The following is a 20,285-nucleotide window of genomic DNA, read 5'->3' on the forward strand; positions in this document are numbered from 1 at the left end:
ATATGAAGATTTCATTCCGTGGATTCATGAATGATTTCAACTTTTGTCAAATTTTTGTCTACCTTTTCCTGAACTAATAATGTTGCAAATCATTAATGAATCAAGTCTTAAAAATATTTTTTTAGAAAAAAATCATAAAGAAACTAAATATTTGGGAAAAAAATATATTATCAATATATAGTATACATATGATTTATGAGCTAAATTATTTATATATTATATTAAATAAACACCATGTGTATGTCGGCTAGTTTAAGTGTAAAGTTAAAGTTAAATCATTGGGATACTTTTGCACGCGTGTGGAGATTTAGTGTGCTTACACGAATGAATCAGTTGGAATATGTGAAAAAGTCGTTTAAAGATGAAAAAGTTGATTCTTTGATAGATTCGGATAAACATTAAATTATACAGTCACAAACACAAAACGTGGCAGTGGAGGTGTGTCACAAGGGGTTTTGTGAAAAAGTTGATTCCTTTTGATAGATTCGTAAAAACATTAAAGTATATAGTCACAAATCACAACACGTGGCAGTAGAGGTGTCACAAGGGGTTTTGTGTGACAAAGTGTGTATTAGGTGGTGGGATGACAATGGGGTGGAGTTGGGTTTGTTATCTCCATCCTAGTCTTCGAATTACATCCCTACCCCTATACCTGTCACGATCTTCGTTTTTTCGGGTTCGGGTTCGGTTCTCATTTCAAAAATATTAATGGGGCAACACGGCGTGGGTACAGGGATTCCCCGCCCCGATCCCCGTTTCGAGTTTTCCCCGTGGGTCTCCAAATACGTGGGAAAAATTGTCATCTCTAAGTAGGTGTTGGTGTTTAAATTTACGGAAAATAACTTTTTTAATCAGCCAATATTGTTTATTTTGAATTTTAGTTTATTAACAGGTTAAATTTTGGTCATTGTACAATAACTATCAGTGTTCGGTTATTTTGGTTAAATTGCTGATGCGACGCTGAATATATTAACTTTTTCGACATCATAGCAGCATTCTTTTTAATGTTAGTAAATTTTTGGTTCAACTTAACAATTTTCAATGTAAGATCAATATTTTTTGTTTCAATGACACAATTTTCAATATAAAATCAATACTATAAAGATAATTTTCTTAACTAAACACATAAACTATAAAAAATTGATTTTTTAGCATTTTTATTTGCAAAGTGATCAACCAATATTTCATAAATAGATTTTTATTAGAACTCATTGATGTTGCGGAATATCACAAACCGGAACCTTCTTGTGCATTCCAAAAACTTCTAAATAGGTACTCTGTAGAGGTTCAAGCACTTCTAAAACATTCTCCATATCTCATCAATTAAGAGTTTTCTGTGAAATCTTTTTTGCATAAAATAATCATTTAGAATAGTATAGAATGGAATTAACTAGAATAGTGTAGATCTTAGAACCTCCTAGAGAGTTGATATGTATCGCTTTCATTGTAGAAAGCTACTAGTATGAATATGATTAATATAAATAGGGTGAAGCTCTTATTGTAAACTACCAAGTTTTCAAGCAGTATAGCATTTTCTTTCAAAGTTTTCTAGAAGCATTTTTACTTAAGTCACTTGCACACAAGCACCAAAGGACTTTATCTATGCACCTTACATGGGTAAACAGATAAAGTAAATATCATAATTGTACAAAACCGTAAAATATTATTAAAATAAAGATCGTTTTACATTAGAGCCAATAAAAACCCAAGCCACAAGTTGGCTCGATGGACACTCTAACAAATACAAAATACTAGGAAATTCAAATATCCAACCATATTTTTCCTACCAATTAATAGAATAAACATCATTCCATGGTAGTTATTATGTATAGGACATATCAGTGGATTTTCACAGAAGCACCGCAGAAGGAAAAATTGGAAACACAGACCTGCTGACGGAGATAGAGGCCTGTCATAAATCATAGATTGTAAGGGGCTGCTGACTGAGGATTTTAGTCGAGAGGGCGGACTTTTCATTGACAATTTTTAAAGAGGAATTTCGTTATACTGGAGATGGGGAGAGTAAATATTCAGGCTGTAATCTTTGTAGAAGTATCCCACATAAGGGACAACATGGTGAGAAAGATTTCTTGAAGGCTGAAGATTCGAAAAAAGATTTAAAATTGGAAGGGTATAAAGGCATCGTGAAAAAAATTAGAGGTGCCAACTTTGAAGCTCGTCTTTGACAACACATGCAAAACCAGGAATATTTAGCAGGGCAAAGTTGCATAGATACAGAACACCGGTGTAGCTTATGGGTTTTATCAACTCCATTGCCATTCTTCACTCCCGAACAAATGGCGTATTCTATTGATTCAAATGGAACAATTGCTGAACAAAAACTGCAATGTTCTTCATATTAAAAACTCTCTCTCTTGTTAATAAAGCAAGAATGGAACCATCCTTCAGCTAATAGATTGATACAGTATCTTAAGATGCTATTCTATGTATGTGTGCATGAATGAACCAAAAGAAGTTCAACAAAGATAAGAACATCATGAATTACCTCTTCTTAATTTTACCAACATTGGCAGCAAGAAATCATCCTCGACAATTTTCTCATGAAGTGAGATATAGTGCTCCAGTTGTGGCCATTCATCAGGACGCCAACAGCCAACATCGCAAAAATTTGTTGGCACATCTGACAGAAGATCTAAAATGGCAGAAAAATATAAACCAACAAGTCTTCTCCGTAGTTCATTTTCACAGCACAACTGCAACTCCTTTCATACATTTGTCTGTTCCTCTATGGCACTACTGAATCTTTCCAAGTCTTGGTGTTTTCTACTCTCGCTCACCTCATCATTTTTAAGCACAACATGCCTGATGATTACATTGATGTGGTGCAACTTACGGGTTGAAGGAGTGGGCAAAATTTTAAATGCCGTAGACAAGAACGTAGTACAAATGCCAAAATTGGATCCAAAATAAGATGTCAACCATTTCTGCAGAATATGCTCTACATAGTTTGGTATTGACTGTTTGAAAGACACGAGGGCTGCCACAATATCCCAAATGTTCAGAAGCCCACTGAAACTCCCACACAGACTCAGAGACCATAATATATTTTTTTCCAACCAAATTAATTCTACCTCAGGAAAACCAGGAAATGATCCGAAATCAATATCAAAACATATATTGGAGGAAGTGTCCAATTGCTGCCCTCCAATCCAAAGGAACTCGATAGCAGCTTTCTGAGTTCTGTAAAATTACAATAACATTTATTGGTCAATCAAACATAGGTAACTATTTGAACGGTTAGTTCTTATTGCTTCCATTCAGCTTTTGACTAAATCATCAAAATTTTCTTTAAAAGAAATGTGGGTGCTTGTTTGTTGCAAGCATCTATCCACATGGCAGTTGCTATTTCATAATTTGTTACCAGAAAATATAATTTTAAAAGTTCACCTTTCTTGGTACATGGGATTTAATAAATCAGAATCAAATCTTCGAGCATTCAAATAACAGACACCAAACTTCATAGAACTAGATTTAAGTACAGGGGTATCAATGACAACTATTCAGCATAAGGTAAAAGGTGACCAAGTGCAAGAAAAGGATCAAGAGATTCCATTGCTTAGAGTCATTTCAGTCAACTAAGCTCCTTTTCCTAGGTATTATTATATGACTACTGTTCCGGAGAGATGAAATTTTGATCTTTCTATTTTCCTCTTTATTTTTATTTTCAGTAAATTTTCTTTATTTTTGTAAAGGGCAAGAAGCAAGATATTGACCAATCTCATCTGAAACATAATATGAGAGAAGTAAAAAATCAATTTTTTGGATGGTATGTTATCTAAGAGTTTTCTCAAAATGCTATGAATAGAATTCAGTTTTTTCTTCAAATCTTGAATCGCTACATCGAGTGAGTTTATTATTTTGACTTAAAATTTGATAAGAGAGAAAAACTAGTACAATATTCAGGATAAGTTCATGGACATTCCAACTATAAGAGAATGGACGGATGGAATATGATACCACAGCAATTGCCAAGCACCCATGAGATACTGCCAGACCAAAGCAAGAATCATATACATATGGAACCTGCAGAGAAAATCTAGAGTCTATTGGAAACAAATATGCAAATTTAAAACAGAAGTAAACATGAAAAATTAATGCATACATCCGGGGAGCTATTCAAACCAGGAGTATTTGAAGGAATGTGTATTTCCCTTAGTGCTTTCCCAACTAAATTCCACGCTTTCATAGAGTTGTCCTGTAATACATGAACTGATCAAATAATCTGGAGGGATACCAAGCTTTTCAACCTCAAGGCTTTCTGCTTGAGGCATTACTTGATAACAAAAGCAATTAACATGGATTTTTTAATTTTTAATATCTGTTGAACTAACACTCCCTTAATACTAAAATTCATATTTATATCAATAAAACACTTCCTTCAATATTTATTACCTGGCTGCAGCCATACAAGCAGAGTCCATCAAAAGCCCAAGCTAAACCAGTGACCTGATTGTTATTTTACAAGATAAATCATATGCCATTCCATATGCCAAAAAAGGTGTTGAGAACTTACAATGTGGTCATGCGCACTATAACAGCCAATTATTTCAAATTCATGGCTGGTCATATTCATGGTCCACACTTCAAATGATCCGGATCCTTTACCAATAGCCAGGAACAAATTTAGTGGTGTTTGCAGGGGGTAGTAAATGAAAGTATGGAGACAGGTGCTGAATCAACAGTAATAACCTAATTACACGAGCAATCACAAGTTCCAAAATAAGATATAATCAAAGTAGCTGGTCTAAATTTTGAAAGGATAAGTAGCAGACTTTTAGCAGGATATGCTGACCTCCCTCAGCAAAGAAAATGAAGCATGAACAGTTTCAGATGACTTCAGCAGTTCCTTAATATTCACCTGCCAAATCTTCACTCTATAAACAAAAAGAAGAGGAAAGTCACAAAATTAAATGTTATAATCAAATAAAAGGTAAACCTTATATGTATGTGTGTGTATAATTCAGTAGTTCTAACCCATGTCAAGCAAATGTGCTAGACTTTTGGCTTCGAAAACAGAAAAAGGTTAATTAGTTACTCACCTCCCATTAGAACTTGAATCCACCTGTGCACAAGGATATAAAAGCAACTGTGCGGTCAAAGGAAAATAATGAACATTGCAGCATAGCTTAAAGTCAAGACGTTCCAGAATGGCTGTCAGAAAGGACAAGACACAAATCTCGAGGAATAGATTCAAACTGAAACGAACATATTTGATGAGTCTTGGTGAATGGTCACATTGCCTCTATAAATACAAGATCAAGACCATCAACAAAAGTGGGTTAAGAAAAGGGTGTGGATAAACAAGTGTTCATATCAGCTTACTAGAAGCTACCAACCCAAATTTGATAGAACACTTCAACGTGCTATCAGCTTAGATTAGAAGCACAATTCTCACAAGTGTGTGAGAACACCTTCGTGTTGTATTCATAGATCAGTTCTCACACACGCACACATAAAATCACTCACATATACACAGAGAATAGAGTGTATTGAAAAGTTGAGTGAGTCTTGCACCAAAGCAATAAACTTGTGTATATAGTCTTTGATACATAAACGTTAAACAGTTAAATACACAATATATTCTTATGGATGTTTGGAGACGTCAACTGCTCCTACGTCACCCCTTCTACCACATCGGGTAAGTTCCACTAGAAAACTTAGATTTATACAACACCTTGTACAAATCCTACACAGCTTAGGACTTACCCTACTGCCTAACTGAACTCCTAGCCTAGACTGAAGGCACCATCTTTCAGCCAACACTTCTTTAACGTCTATGTGTCAAAGACTACACTACACAAGTTTAATGTCTTTGTGCAAGACTCACTCAGCTTTTCAATACACTCTATTATCTGTGTTGGGACATCGTATTCTCACACCCAAGGCGCATCGGAAGTTTAAATTTTTGTTCTTGGGCGTCGTTTGTTTAAAACATTCATAGGGTGTTTAAATAATTATACCTTCGCGTTCTTAACGCTGGACTCCAAACTATTTCGATGTTTAGGCGGATATAGTCCTTCTTGTAAATCCCTACGAACGGCTCTTCTCCTTTGATCGCCTAATTAGGTCCACGATCGAAAACTTTGTTCCTCGCTTGGATTGCACTAGAAATCACAAACAATTCGTGCGTTGAGACTGCATCTCCGAATTTCCAAAATCCGGATATGAAGCAGCGCGGCAGTGGAAGGACAAAGTGGCCGAAACTTTCACAAAATTAATTGCAAAGTGGCCGTGAGTTCCTTGAAGCATAAACATGGATTTTTGCTTAATTGATTCTTAATCAATCATTAAGAAAATATTATAGATTCTTAATCAATAATTAAGCAAATCAAATTTGCTTTTGGCCAAATTTTCTTCAAAATTTCAAGATGGTGGCCGAGACACGTGTATGCAATTGGGGAAGGAATTTTTGTGGATTTTATGGAATAAAATCTCTATTGAATTATGTCTTCTCATGGTGTATTTATAGAGTGAGACTCCTAATCTAATTAGGAGTCACTCTCCCACAAGGACTCTATTAATTTCATTATATTTAAACTCTCATATAATTAATATATAATGTATTTATTAATATTAATTATACATGACATAATAATATCATGTACACATATTTTATATCACCATATAAAATATATACATGTATGTCTATATTAAATTATATAATAATTATTTAATTTATAAACTAACTCCTTGGTTAATTTAATTCTAGACTCCTCTAGAATATTTATGGGAATTTGTGCATGTTAGTAGTCACCACTACTAGCACAATCATTTAATTAGTAAATTCAAAATTCACCAAAAAAAATGATTCCGAACTCATTATAACTCTGATCGACGATCCGAGAGTGCCGATGTACCAAGAATACAAATTTTTTTCATATAATGAAAATCGAAAATTTCGGAGATAAAAATTTTCACTTACCAAATTTAGAACTTACCGTATTTTGCAGTTACCATATTTGACAGCTGCCAGTTTTAGTCAACTCCTTCACAAAACAGGCAGTTCCACTCTCCTTCTTTATTTAGCAATCATGCTAACTTACACTTCTTCCATCATATGGAATCAGCTCATAAACTCCTTTATAATCTTCCTGTTTGATCTCCATCAAACTATAGTCGTCAAATTCCAACTCCTTGAAATTTGACTATCTCAACGGGAACACAGAATCCGATACTTATGTGACCCTCAATGGTTCAGGGATACAGCTAGCCGTGGGTTCACATCTCCATGTGATTCAGAATAACATTTATTCTTATTCGGGTTTACCCTAGTTAACCCCATTCTTTTCATCAACTCCTTGATGAAGAATGTCAGAACTCATTTCTGATTGCACCCATCGGATCATGGTAAGAGCGTCTAGTAGCATCGTCCCATGATCCCCTAGATATCACTGATAGTGCCTGCAAGAACCTTTAGTCATGGTTAGCGTACAGTACGGTCCCTTCAACACATATATCCCGATCGAATCTGCAACCATTGGTGTATCGAGAGTTGCATATGAATTTGATAACTATGCGATTTATCTTTGAATACTAATAGTGGCATGGCATGTGCAACTAGAAAAACACATTTCCCTAAAGCAAATTTCTTGCTCTGGCCAGAGACTCCTTGCACTATTAACTCATCAGATCACATAGGATATCTTCACCCGTAGGCGAACAGTGAATCCCCGACTACAATGCATTTGCTCCTACGTATTTCGAAACTACACCCAACCTCGCCACCTGATGACCCTCAATGGAGTCGGTAAACGGATCAAAGTGCATGCTAGTACGTATAGCCCCTACATTGTCCCGGGTCAAAGGACTAATGGTGTACAACCATAACTGCGGACTATTCCACTCGATAAGTGAGAACCACTTGGACGTTCAGTGCATCATCATATGATCACCCATCTGTTTGAATGGACATCTCCATGCCCTTACCTATGAAACATGGCGTTTACATCACAGATGCTAGTCTCAAGATCGAGCGACATTTATCCTTGTTTTAGGCGGCTGAATCGACTAGGAACCTGTTTAGATTATACGGTACACTTCCTAATGAGTTTCATGATCTTACGTTGCGACGCAGACCTCATGATACCTATTGTATATTCAAGGACTTTATCTATGCAGCTTGCATGGGTATACAGATAAAGTATAATACCATAATCGAATAAAATCGTAAAATATTATTAAAATAAAAATATTTTTACATTAGAGTCAATAAAGCTCAAGCCACAAGTTGGCTTGCCGGACACCTGCTCTAACACTCTGTGTATATGTGAGTGATTTTGTGTGTGCGTGTGTGAGAACTGATCTATGAATACAACACGAAGGTGTTCTCACACACTTGAGAGAATTGTGCTTCTAATCTAAGCTGATAGCACGTTGAAATGTTCCCTCAAATTGGACTGGTTGCTTCTTGTAAGCTGATATGCACACTTGTTTATCCACACCCTTTTCTTCACCCACTTATGTTGATGGTCTTGATCTTGTATTTATAGAGGCAATGTGGTCGTTCACCAAGATTCATCAAATATGTTCGTTGCAGTTTGAATCTGTTCCTCGATATTTGTGTCTTGTCCTTTCTGACAGCCATTCTAGAACGTCTCGATTTAAGCTCTGCTGCAACGTTCATTATTGTCCTTTGACCGAACAGTTGCTTTTATACCCTTGTGCACAGTTGGATTCCACTTAGATATGCTTGTTGTGTTCTGCAAACTGGTCGGCTCCTAAGTAATGCTCTGAACTGGTCAGTTGAACTGATCTTGAACTTGTTTGGTGAAATCAGTTGGCTCATCAGCTGAACTGATTTCACTGATTCAGTTGGGTTCTTCATCAGTTGCACTCTTCATCAGCTGTCCGGGCTTCTGAAGATCTTCTGCTGTATCACCTATCAGCTGAACTGGTCTTTGATATATCAGTTGTACTGATTCAGTTTGGACAATCAGTTGGTACTTTCAGTTTACGTCTCGATAGATTCAGTTTTGGCTCGGTAACTGGTCAGTTCGAAGCCTGATCAGTTTCAGCTTTCTGCGCACTTAGGTAAATTTATTAGAAACAAAATAACAAGTTTTGTTAACATCAAAATCAAGATTGCGAACATGAAATGTTCTAACAATCTTCATCTTTTTTATGATCACAAAAATTGTTAAAATAAAACGATTTTAAAATAAAATAAAACCTTTAAAAAGAAAAAATTTTAAAAAAAAATTCAGTTCTTGAGAGGAAAAGTGGTTAAAAACAATTAAGAACTCCCCCTCAAGAACTGAATTAAAAACTCCCACTTAAAAATATAATTATTTACGCGTGTAATAAAGTTTTAATATCTTTTAACATTCAAGCAATTTAGGCAACAAATATGAGGATATCAGTTCAATTACATGAAAACTAACTGGATAAACATGATGTTTATTTAATCAAATACTCCCTTATATCATACATTTAAGCACACCAAAATTTGTAAGGAAAATTGCTACTACAATAGCAAATTTTAAACATCATCAAATATCAGTCAGTTTATACATAATAGAACTGGATATACCAATAACTGGTTGCCTTGAATGCTTTGAAATGCTGCATCGATTTTGAGTTTCTTTGCCAGAAGAACATATAATTGCCTTGGACTTGATCTGTGTGCTGGCTAACTGGTCTAGCTGATGCAATATGGACTCAACTGATGCTGAACCGCATTGATCATCTACATTGATCTGATATGGCAATGAAGCGGCGGTATGCTGATGATGATTAAGCTCCTAATCATCCAACATTTCAGCTGATAGTTGGATTTCATCTGTTGATCATCTGAACTGGTAGGCTGGCAACTGAAATCTTATCCGCTGATCAGTTTAGCTATTCTGCTGTCAGTTTGGACTCAAAATCCTGCAAGCTGCTAAAACAACAAAATTACGGAGTCGAGATAAGTGGCTACAATGTTAATTGCAGATCCAAAAATCTTCTCTCTTCCCTCGGCAAACTCATATAAAATTTTTAAGATGATTTTGAATGTCATTTTAAATAACATTTTGAAACATATTTTAAAATATCAGTTTTCAAATATTCTTCTTAGAACATCTGGCTCTGATACCAATTGATGGGATCGATTCTCGGCACCTGCAAGGGTGCTTCAAACACAATATTCTCAATAATCATCAAGAAGAGGGAGATTGTTGGAACATTTCATGTAACAGTAATAATAAAGTTTACGCTCGAATCAATCGCAAGTGCACACGTCAAATTATAATAATGTATAAAATACTAGTATCGTTCTAACAGATATTGATTAGACAAATTTTCCTCAAACACAATTTTTAGTTAATTAAAACGTTAAGTGAATTAATTAATAAACTAAATTAACATTGAAATAACAAAATGAAACAAAAAAATATAAATAATATAAACTAAAATAATATATAAACAATTATTAAGATATGTTCATTCACCCACTTAATTTTTTAAAATTATTGAATTTCAATTCTTAAGTCATGATTTTGACGGAATTCCTTAATATATCAATATATTACGTCAAGCTATATTAATATAATTAACAAAATTCAATAACCAAATGTCTTTATGTTATTTAACAATTGAATCGCATTAACGATCCGTGTAATCTTCTATTCGATTTTCAGTCTATGGCTATCAACATGTACCTAAACTACATGTCTATGCAAGTTCTATATCTATGAATTATGTTATTTGTTCCTAGTTTGAAATTTTCTCTCACAATATTAATCATTGAAGAATTTAGCTACACTTCAACAACCCGAATAAAATCAATAACACAATTAATAATGCTCAAAAACCAAATTCAATCTTCAAAAATAAATCACAACATAAATGTTTGGGTAGATCCCCTAAATCCTAACTAACATGAAAATATAAGAAGAGAAAAGAAATAAAAGCGACGTTCGCAATTCTTCTCCCTCAATTGATTTCTAGTTGCAGCTCTTGAAGTTCACTATCTGAAGCTTTTGTGTAATTCCTCCTTTTCTTCCAACAACTGCATCCTCCCCTTCTAGGTTTTTCATTTTTCCCTTTTTAATATCTCCACTCATGGAAACCAATTAAATTACTTTTCACAAAAGTTTTCTTCGCATGAAAGCTTGTCTCCCATGTATTAAGGCTTGACAAAGAATCTTCAACCCTTTTTCATCGTGCAACCCCTTTTTCTACTCAAAATATTCTTTCATCTTTTGGCTAAAGATTCACATACATGGTTTTATATTTCATGTGTCACGCTGGGACAGTCTTTTTTGACCGCCCTAGTGCGACCGTTTCTATCAAGTGCTATTGTTTTCTTAACTCTCGCCCTCTGGCAGTCATTTTTTATCGTTGTAGCGCGACATCTTCTGTCCCAACTTCATCAATGTCCACCAATTTTCATATTTTTCCAACTTTTCCTACAAATCAACCAACACAAATAAGGAGTCACCCAAATACACAATTTATAAAATAAAATAACAAAATTCGGACTCGATAAAATAAAATCACGCAATAACGTACTCAAAACAACGTGAAATAACACGTAAAATCGATACCTATCAACCTCCCCATACTAACATTTTGCTCACCCTCGAGCAAAATATGTTACAAGAGAAAAAAAAATAACAATAAAAATTAATTCTGTGGCGATTTCGTGCTTCAAATTTATGCATCGACGAATTTTCTAAAATATTCCAAAAGATCAAAGTACAACACCTGTTGCACACACATAAAAATTTATAAAAATTAATTTTGAAGTGAATGTTAATATGTGAACTATGTTATTTCTAATAGCATGTATTTCAAGTAGATTTCATTCATAAAATTGCTAGACCACCTGATTGACAAGTCGGTGCAGCAAAACTCTCATGTAATCTCTTCGTTTCTTACTAACCTGCAAACATAAATTAATTGGACTTTTCAGGTACATATTGCTTCTTAAATGAGTGCTACCAAAGATAATATAAGATAATCATAAGGAAGATAGCACAATATAAGAAAATAGGTCAGACTTTGCCAAAAAAGATTATGTTCATGATGCTAGTACGTAAATTTTCTTAGAAGGATATGTATTCAAGTTCTACAAACCCCTAATGCTGTTTAAGTATCAAACAATTCATATGATTTTCCTCGTCATTCACACAATTTACTAGTCACAACATATGAACAACGTTCACACAAAAACTTTATGTTTAAAAGATAAGGGTGTTCTAAACTAATGAAGAAAAAACAAAATCTGTGGGTACGTAAATCATCCATTCATATCTATCATTAGCCAAATATCACCATAATATCTTCCCGAACAAATTTTTTTACACAACTTGTTAATATAGTGTCAACAATGGATGATGGATAATATTAAGTATATACATGAAGAAGTCAAGGGTGGATCGGCAATCGGTTAGTTGACAGTTGCTAACAAACTGATTGGATAAAATCAATGGCCTGGAACCTCAGGAGATGCATAGCCATTGGATTCAAGTGGTTAGCAGAAAGAGAGATATATAAAGATATATCAGGCGAGGTGAAAGGGCCAAGAAAAATAGAAGGAGAATAGCACTTCGAAAACAACAACAAGAGTGTTCCTTTGAAATGGATAGGAGAGGAACAAGAGTGTGACTGTATAGTGTGCTGTATATTTTCTGAATCTTCTTGATCATTGTGTATACTGAATTACCATTCATATTCTTAATGAGAGTGCCTCCCTTGGACGTAGATCATCTTGATCGAACCACGTAAATATCGTGTCTTCTTTGTTTTCAATTTGATGTGTGAAAAGTGCATTAAGTATTCGCATATCATATATGTTAGCCATACTCTGATTATTCGGATTTCTTGATTGGTTAACATCGCAAGTCTACAGATAGAGGGATCATTTATTCACAAACTGGTATCAGAGCCAGGTTCTTGACAGCTACACCAACAAGATGATGACTGGAAAAGTCGAACTTGATCGATTTGATGGAAAGGGAGACTTTGCACTCTGGCGTAGAAGAATGCACGCCATACTGGTACAACAGAAAGTTGCCAAAGCACTGGAGGGAGAAAAGAAACTCCCTGAATCTCTATCTGAAGAAAAGAAACAAGAGATGATGGAATTGGCGTTCAGCACATTAACTCTGCACCTAAGTGACAAAGTACTTCGCGAAGTCTCTTCAGAAAGAACGGCTGCAAGTATCTGGGTAAAACTTGAATCCCTCTACATGAATAAATCTCTACAAGATCGTATATATCTTAAAGGAAAACTATTTGGCTTTAAGATGGCTGATTCTAAGACAGTCGGTGAAAATCTGGATGACTTTAATAGACTCATTCTGGATTTGGAAAACATTGGAATAGAAATTGAGGATGAGGATAAGGCTATCTTGGTTCTCAATTCTCTTCCCAAATCATATTCAGTGTTTGTAGAGACAATGAAGTATGCCAAAGAATCTGTAGTTTTTGAAGAAATTCAAAAGGCATTAAAGGCAAAGGAACTTCAAGCTATCATTGAGAAGGATACAAGAGAAAATGGTGACAGTCTCTTTGAAAGAGGAAGAACATATAAAAGGGAATTCAGATACAAAAATCGAAGTAGATCCAGATCAAAGTCAAGAAAATTGAAGTGTTTCTTATGTCACAAACAAGGACATTTTAGAAGAGATTGTCCTGATCGATTAAGGCTGGTTGACAAAACCAAAATTGAAGGAGAAGCATCAATTGCACAAGACGGGTATGATAGTGCCGAGGTGCTGTGTGTCACAAGTTTAAACACTGACCAACATTGGGTACTTGACAGTGGATGCTCTTTTCATATGACATCAAACAAATCCTGGTTCGAATCAATAGAGGAAATTGATGGTGGGGAAGTCATACTTGGAAATGACAAGACATGTAAGATTAAAGGGATAGGATCTGTAAAACTCAAGATGACAAATGGTACTGAGCTGATCCTAAATGAAGTGAGATTAATCCCTGATTCGAAAAGAAATTTAATCTCACTGGGGAGCCTTGATCAGGTTGGATATACCTTCAAGGCTAAGAAAGGAACTCTTACAGTCTACAAAGGTGCATTAAGTATGATGAAGGGACACAGGGTGAATGGTCCTATATGTTCTATCAGGAAATGCATTGGTAGGGACTGCAAGTGCAATTGAATCACGGCAGAATAATACCAGAATGTGGCATCTCCGGTTAGCACATATAAGTGAGAAGGGTCTTACTGAACTACATAAACAAGGCCTACTTGGAGACAAACCACTAGATCATATGGAATTCTGTGAAGAGTGCATCAGAGGCAAGTCCACAAGAGTCAAATTCAATGATGGAAAGCATACCTCAATGCACCACTGGATTATGTGCATTCAGACCTTTGGGGTCCTTCAAGGGTACAATCAAATGGTGGAGCAAGATACTTCATGACGATAATTGATGATTATTCAAGAAGGGTATGGATCTACACACTGAAAAATAAGAGTGAAGCACTGGAAAAATTCAAACAATGGCTTGCCCTTGTTGAAAATCAAACCGGCAAGAAGTTAAAGAAGTTGAGAACTGATAATGGTCTCGAATATTGTTCAAAAGAATTTCATCAGTTCTGTAACAACAAAGGTATTGCTAGGCATTTTACAGCACCTTACACTCCACAACAAAATGGACTTGCTGAAAGAATGAATAGGACTATCCTTGAAAGAGTAAGGTGTATCCTGTCTCATTCAGGAGTATCAAAGTCTTTTTGGGCCGAAGCTGCAAATACGGTCTGTCATCTCATCAATAGAAGTCCCTCAGTCCCACTGGGATTCAAGACCCCTATGGAAAAATGGACCTCATCTAAACCGCAACTAACTGATCTAAAGGTTTTTGGATGTGCTGCTTATGCACATGTTAAGAAAGGAAAGCTGGAAGACAGGGCCATGAAATGCATCTTCTTAGGATACCCTGAAGGAATAAAAGGATACAAACTCTGGTGCATTGAACCAGGAAATCACAAGACTATTATCAGTAGAGATGTGACCTTTAAGGAGGACATGTTCCCACTCAAGCCAACACAAATAGAAGAAGTGTCTACTGAAAGCCAAAATAACATTGACACTACAAGGATCGAGGTGGAGCTTGGAGACTCAGATTCCTTGGTTCAAGAAGGCTGCACAATTGATGATGATCATTTAGATACTGATAACAAAGATCCCTTGAATTTGCAAGACTTTAAACTTGCAAGAGACAGAGAAAGGAGGATTATAAAACCCCCACAGAGGTTCGGACATGCAGACTACTTGTCTTATGCTTTCTCTGTGGCATCCCAGTTTGACAGTGAACCACTGAACCTACAAGAAGCCATGAAGTCAAAGGAAAGAAAAAATTGGTGTGCCGCTATGGCAGAAGAAATGGAAGCCCTCAAAATGAATAACACTTGGACACTAGTTCCAAAGCCTAAACATCAAAAACTGATTGGGTCCAAGTGGATTTTCAAGAGGAAGCAGGGCATACCAGGGGTTGAGAAGCCCAGATACAAAGCTAGGCTTGTAGCTAAAGGGTTCTCTCAAGTGAAAGGAATTGATTATCATGAAGTCTTCTCACCGGTGGTCAAACACAGATCAATCAGGACAATGCTATCAATTGCTACAAAAGAAAACTTGGAGCTTGAATAACTTGATGTCAAGACAGCTTTTCTCCATGGGGATCTTGATGAGAAGATATATATGCAACAGCCTCAAATGTTTGAAGAAATAAATGATGAATCACCTCTGGTATGCTCACTGAACAAGGCGCTCTATGGCCTAAAGCAGGCACCTAGACAATGGTATAGGCGCTTTGATGATTTCATGATAGCTCACAAGTTTACCAGGAACAACTATGATGCATGTGTCTATCAAAAGAAAACCAATTCTGGAAAATCAATGTACCTACTGCTATACGTTGATGACATGCTCATAGCAAGTCAAGACATAGGAGAAATTCACTCACTGAAAGGTGAATTAAATACTGAATTTGAGATGAAAGATCTAGGTCAGGCCAAAGTGGTTCTCGGCATGGAAATTCAGAGAAACAGACACACAAGAGAGTTATTTCTATCTCAGCAAGGTTATGCTCGAAAGATACTTGAAAGATTTGAGATGGTAAGCTCTAAATCCGTAGCAGGACCAATGGCTCAGCATTTTAAACTCTCTGTAAGCCAAGCCCAAGAGACAGAGCTTGATAAAGATTACATGAGAAAGGTTCCATATGCAAGTGCGGTAGGAAGTCAGATGTACCTGATGGTGTGTACAAGACCTGACTTGGCTTATGCAGTCAGCATGGTGAGTAGGTTTATGGAAAATCCAGGAAAGGAACACTGGCAGGCTCTAAAGTGGATACTGAGATATATAAAAGGCACCATAAACTGTGGTCTGATATTCAGAGGAGAAAATGAGGATAATTGCTTAGGAAAAGGGTATGTGGACGCTAACTATGCAGGAAGCATAGACACAAGGAAGTCCTTGACAGGCTACATATTCACAGTATATAATACTGCAGTAAGCTGGAAGGCAACCCTCCAACCAGTAGTTGCACTATCATCTACAGAAGCAGAATATATGGCAATAACAAAAGCTTTTAAAGAGGCTCTTTGGATGAAAGGCTTCTTGACAGAACTCGGGTTTAAACAAGAGTCCTTAACAGTCTTCTGCGACAATCAAAGTGCCATACACCTTTCAAAGCATCAATCCTTTCATTAGAGGACTAAGCACATAGACATCAAACTCCACTTTGTACGGGAGATCATTGAAGGTGGAGAAATCTTAGTTCAGAAAATAAGCACTGAAGATAATCCAGCTGATATGTGCACAAAAGTCATACCAATTGATAAACTTCACCACTGCATGGAAATGGTGAATGTGGCCAAGGGCCACATCACTTAAGACCAGGAAGATGAAGGAGGCACTCTCACTTGGAATCCCAAAATTGTTGACAAGGTGGAGATTGTTAATATAGTGTCAACAATGGATGAAGGATAACATTAAGTATATACATGAAGAAGTCAAGGGTGGATCGGCAATCGGTTAGTTGACAGTTGCTAACAAACTGATTGGATAAAATCAATGGCCTGGAACCTCCGGAGATGCATAGCCGTTGGATTCAAGTGGTTAGCAGAAAGAGAGATATATAAAGATATATCAGGCGAGGTGAAAGGGCCAAGAAAAATAGAAGGAGAATAGCACTTCGAAAACAACAACAAGAGTGTTCCTTTGAAATGCATAGGAGAGGAACAAGAGTGTGATTGTATAGTTTGCTGTATATTTTCTGAATCTTCTTGATCATTGTGTATACTGAATTACCATTCATATTCTTAATGAGAGTGCCTCCCGTGGACGTAGATCATCTTGATCGAACCACGTAAATATCGTGTCTTCTTTGTTTTCAATTTGATGTGTGAAAAGTGCATTAAGTATTCGCATATCATATATGTTAGCCATACTCTGATTATTCGGATTTCTTGATTGGTTAACATCGCAAGTCTACAGATAGAGGGATCATTTATTCACACAACTAACAATTAACACCATGGAATTTTTTTTGTAACAAAAATTAAATAAAGGATATGAACTACCCCCTCCCCATACTAAAATCATGCATTGTCTCCAATGCACTATACGACACATAAGACACAAATCAATTAAACACAAACTACTAAATGCAAGAATACTGGATGCATGAAAAACAAGAAAAGAACTCACCGGGTAGATTGTAAGACAGTGGGCTTGAGAACTTAGGATGGACATCAATCTTTTTTTTCTGCGAAGAATTTCTTAGGCCACCAATCTGATACTTCCTCCAATGTGCACACCTTACATGAAATTTTAAGAGATTATACAAGATCAAATCACAAGAAACAAGAACTCAATGCAAAACCTAAAAAAAATAAAAAAATAAAATTCTTGGGTTTCCTCCCAAATAGCTCATGATGTTTAGTCGTCGGCTTGAACATCATAAACATTCATTAAAGAGCGGTTGATTTCCGAAGTAAATATCATATGACACCATGTATGGGTCTTGGTTCTGTGTGCTCTCAAGCTTGACTAGATGTATACATCGTAAACTTATCTCCTCAACAACAATCCATAAATAATGATAACCATGGGAATAGAACGTCAGTGTTGGCTCTTGATGAACAAAATTTTTGAAATCTGTGTTGGGGAAAGAGAATGATCCCGTGGGTGTGTGTATGATGACACTATCGAATAGTTCAAATCGATAGTCTAGGGTACTTTTTCATCCCCCAACTTCGTTTTTTACTCATCTTCGTATGGTATTTCTTTTACAACTTCCTTCGACTGAGACCAATTTTCCTATAGTTTTCCCAGTCAATTCCACGTATTCATCCACCATAACCTCGAGTCTATTCATGATTAATTCTCAATTATATTCATCCCCATCTTGATAATCGAAACGTTGATTCCTAACATCTGGGTAACTAATTTCGGGTGGGTATTGGTGGCTCCAACTCTGTAGTGAAGGATCCCTACACTGATCGTAGTTAAATTTCACCATGTCATTAAACAAGTGTATCATCTCATCGTCACCTAGGCGAAATATAGGACTACTAGTTGTTGGAGCTCCATTGATTATCCATCTTCGTGTTTCTGCATCCAAACATTTAAAGAAATTTCTGTTAATAAAATATTTGGAACAATCACGATACCAAAAGGTGTTTGCTAAATTGTTGAATCCGTCTCATGCTGATAGAATGACTCTCCATGTTGTTGGGCAAAATTTGTGAATATTTGTTGATGGAACATCTTGAATTACTGCACAAGAAAAATTCCTACAAAAATAAAATAAAAGCGGTAGATCACGCATTAATGAAATATAATCAATAAAATAAAAAAATTTAAAATAAATAAAGAAAGTAACAAAAAAATAAAATCTGTCAATTTCAATCCTCGGCAACGATGCCAAAAACTTGATCTAGATTTTCTTATATTAAGAATCCCCAGTAAAAATAATATCAAAGTTTATGCTCGAATGAATCGTAAGTGTACGAGTAAAGTTATAATATTGTGTACAAATTACGAGTATCGTTTCTATAGATTGATTGACAAATTTCTCTTCAAGAACAGTTCTTCAGTTAATTAAAATGATAACTGAATTAATTAATCAACTAAATTAATATTAAAATACCGAAATGAAACAAACACATTATAAATAATATGAACTAAAACTAATATATAAACAATTGTTATGATATCGGTTCACCTACCCCTTAATTTTATTCTAATGATTGAATTTCAATTCTTAAGTCATGATTTTGATAGGATTCACAAATCTATTAATATACGCTGTCGAGCTATATCAATATAATTAAAAAATACAATAACCAAGTCTCATTGTGTTATTTAACAATTGAAATCGCATTAATGATCCGTGAAATTATCTAACTTTCGATTTTTAGTCTATGACTATCAACTTGTACACAAACCCATATGTCTATGCAAATTATATATCTATGGATTATGTTATTTGTTTCTATTGTAAAATTTTCTCTCAAATTCAATAACAATATTAAATATTAAAGAAGTTAGCTACGCTTCAATAACCCGAATAAAATCAATATCACATTCAAGAATTCTCCAAAAATAAATTCAATCTTGAAAGATAAATCACAACATAATGTTTTGGGTAGGATCCCTCAAATCCTAACTAAAATAGAAATAAAATAAGAGAAAAGAAATAAAAATGTTGTTCGCAATTCTTCTTCCTCAATTGATTTCTAGATGTAGCTCCTGAAGTTCTCTATCTGAAGCTTTTGTGTAATTCCTCATTTTCTTCCTACAACTAGCTGCCTCTTCCCCTTCTAGGTTTTTCTTTTATCCCTTTTTAATATATATGCTCATGGAAACAAATCAAAATACAAGTTTTCTTTCCATAAAAGCTTGCCTCCCATATTTTAAGATTTCAAAAATCATCTTTAGCCCTTTCCATCGTGCAACCGTTTTTCTACTCAAAATATTCTTTCCTTTTTTTGGCTAAAGATTCGCATACAAGCGCCACCGTTTTTGTCAAGTTCTATTTTTTTAACTCTCGCACTAAGGTGATCATTTTTTACCGCCCTAGCACGACACCTTAAGTCCCAGCTTCATCAATATCCACCAATTTTAATATTTTCCCCACTTTTCTTACAAATTAACCAACACAAATGAGGAGTGAACCAAATACACAATTTATAAAATAAAATAATAAATTCCGAACTCGATAAAATAAAATCGCACAATAATGTACCCATAACTGACTGATATCGACAACAAGATTCTTGGATTCAGTTTATCACTAAACTGATTCAC

At 35.4% G+C, this 20,285-nt stretch overlaps 1 protein-coding gene and 1 long non-coding RNA gene across 2 annotated transcripts; both read right to left on the bottom strand.

Annotated features, from left to right (window-relative positions):
* Positions 1 to 2,520: 2,520 nt before the first annotated feature.
* On the bottom strand, positions 2,521 to 6,978 carry LOC142521813 (uncharacterized). The gene is made up of 8 exons (XM_075624992.1): positions 6,960 to 6,978; positions 5,061 to 5,172; positions 4,535 to 4,691; positions 4,414 to 4,467; positions 4,124 to 4,216; positions 3,977 to 4,044; positions 3,409 to 3,453; positions 2,521 to 3,201 (listed from the first exon to the last, which is right to left on the bottom strand). The coding sequence occupies exons 1-8, from the start codon at positions 6,976 to 6,978 to the stop codon at positions 2,727 to 2,729; spliced, it is 1,023 nt and encodes a 340-aa protein (XP_075481107.1). The 3' UTR covers positions 2,521 to 2,726.
* Positions 6,979 to 10,810: 3,832 nt separating this feature from the next.
* Positions 10,811 to 18,288, bottom strand: LOC142523338 (uncharacterized). Its single transcript, XR_012814624.1, has 3 exons — positions 17,682 to 18,288; positions 11,828 to 11,884; positions 10,811 to 11,408 (listed from the first exon to the last, which is right to left on the bottom strand). It is a non-coding gene; the product is annotated as an uncharacterized LOC142523338 (long non-coding RNA).
* Positions 18,289 to 20,285: the final 1,997 nt, after the last annotated feature.

Source organism: Primulina tabacum, chromosome 13, assembly GCF_025594145.1.
Source record: "Primulina tabacum isolate GXHZ01 chromosome 13, ASM2559414v2, whole genome shotgun sequence".
In the NCBI taxonomy this organism is placed as follows: domain Eukaryota; kingdom Viridiplantae; phylum Streptophyta; class Magnoliopsida; order Lamiales; family Gesneriaceae; genus Primulina; species Primulina tabacum.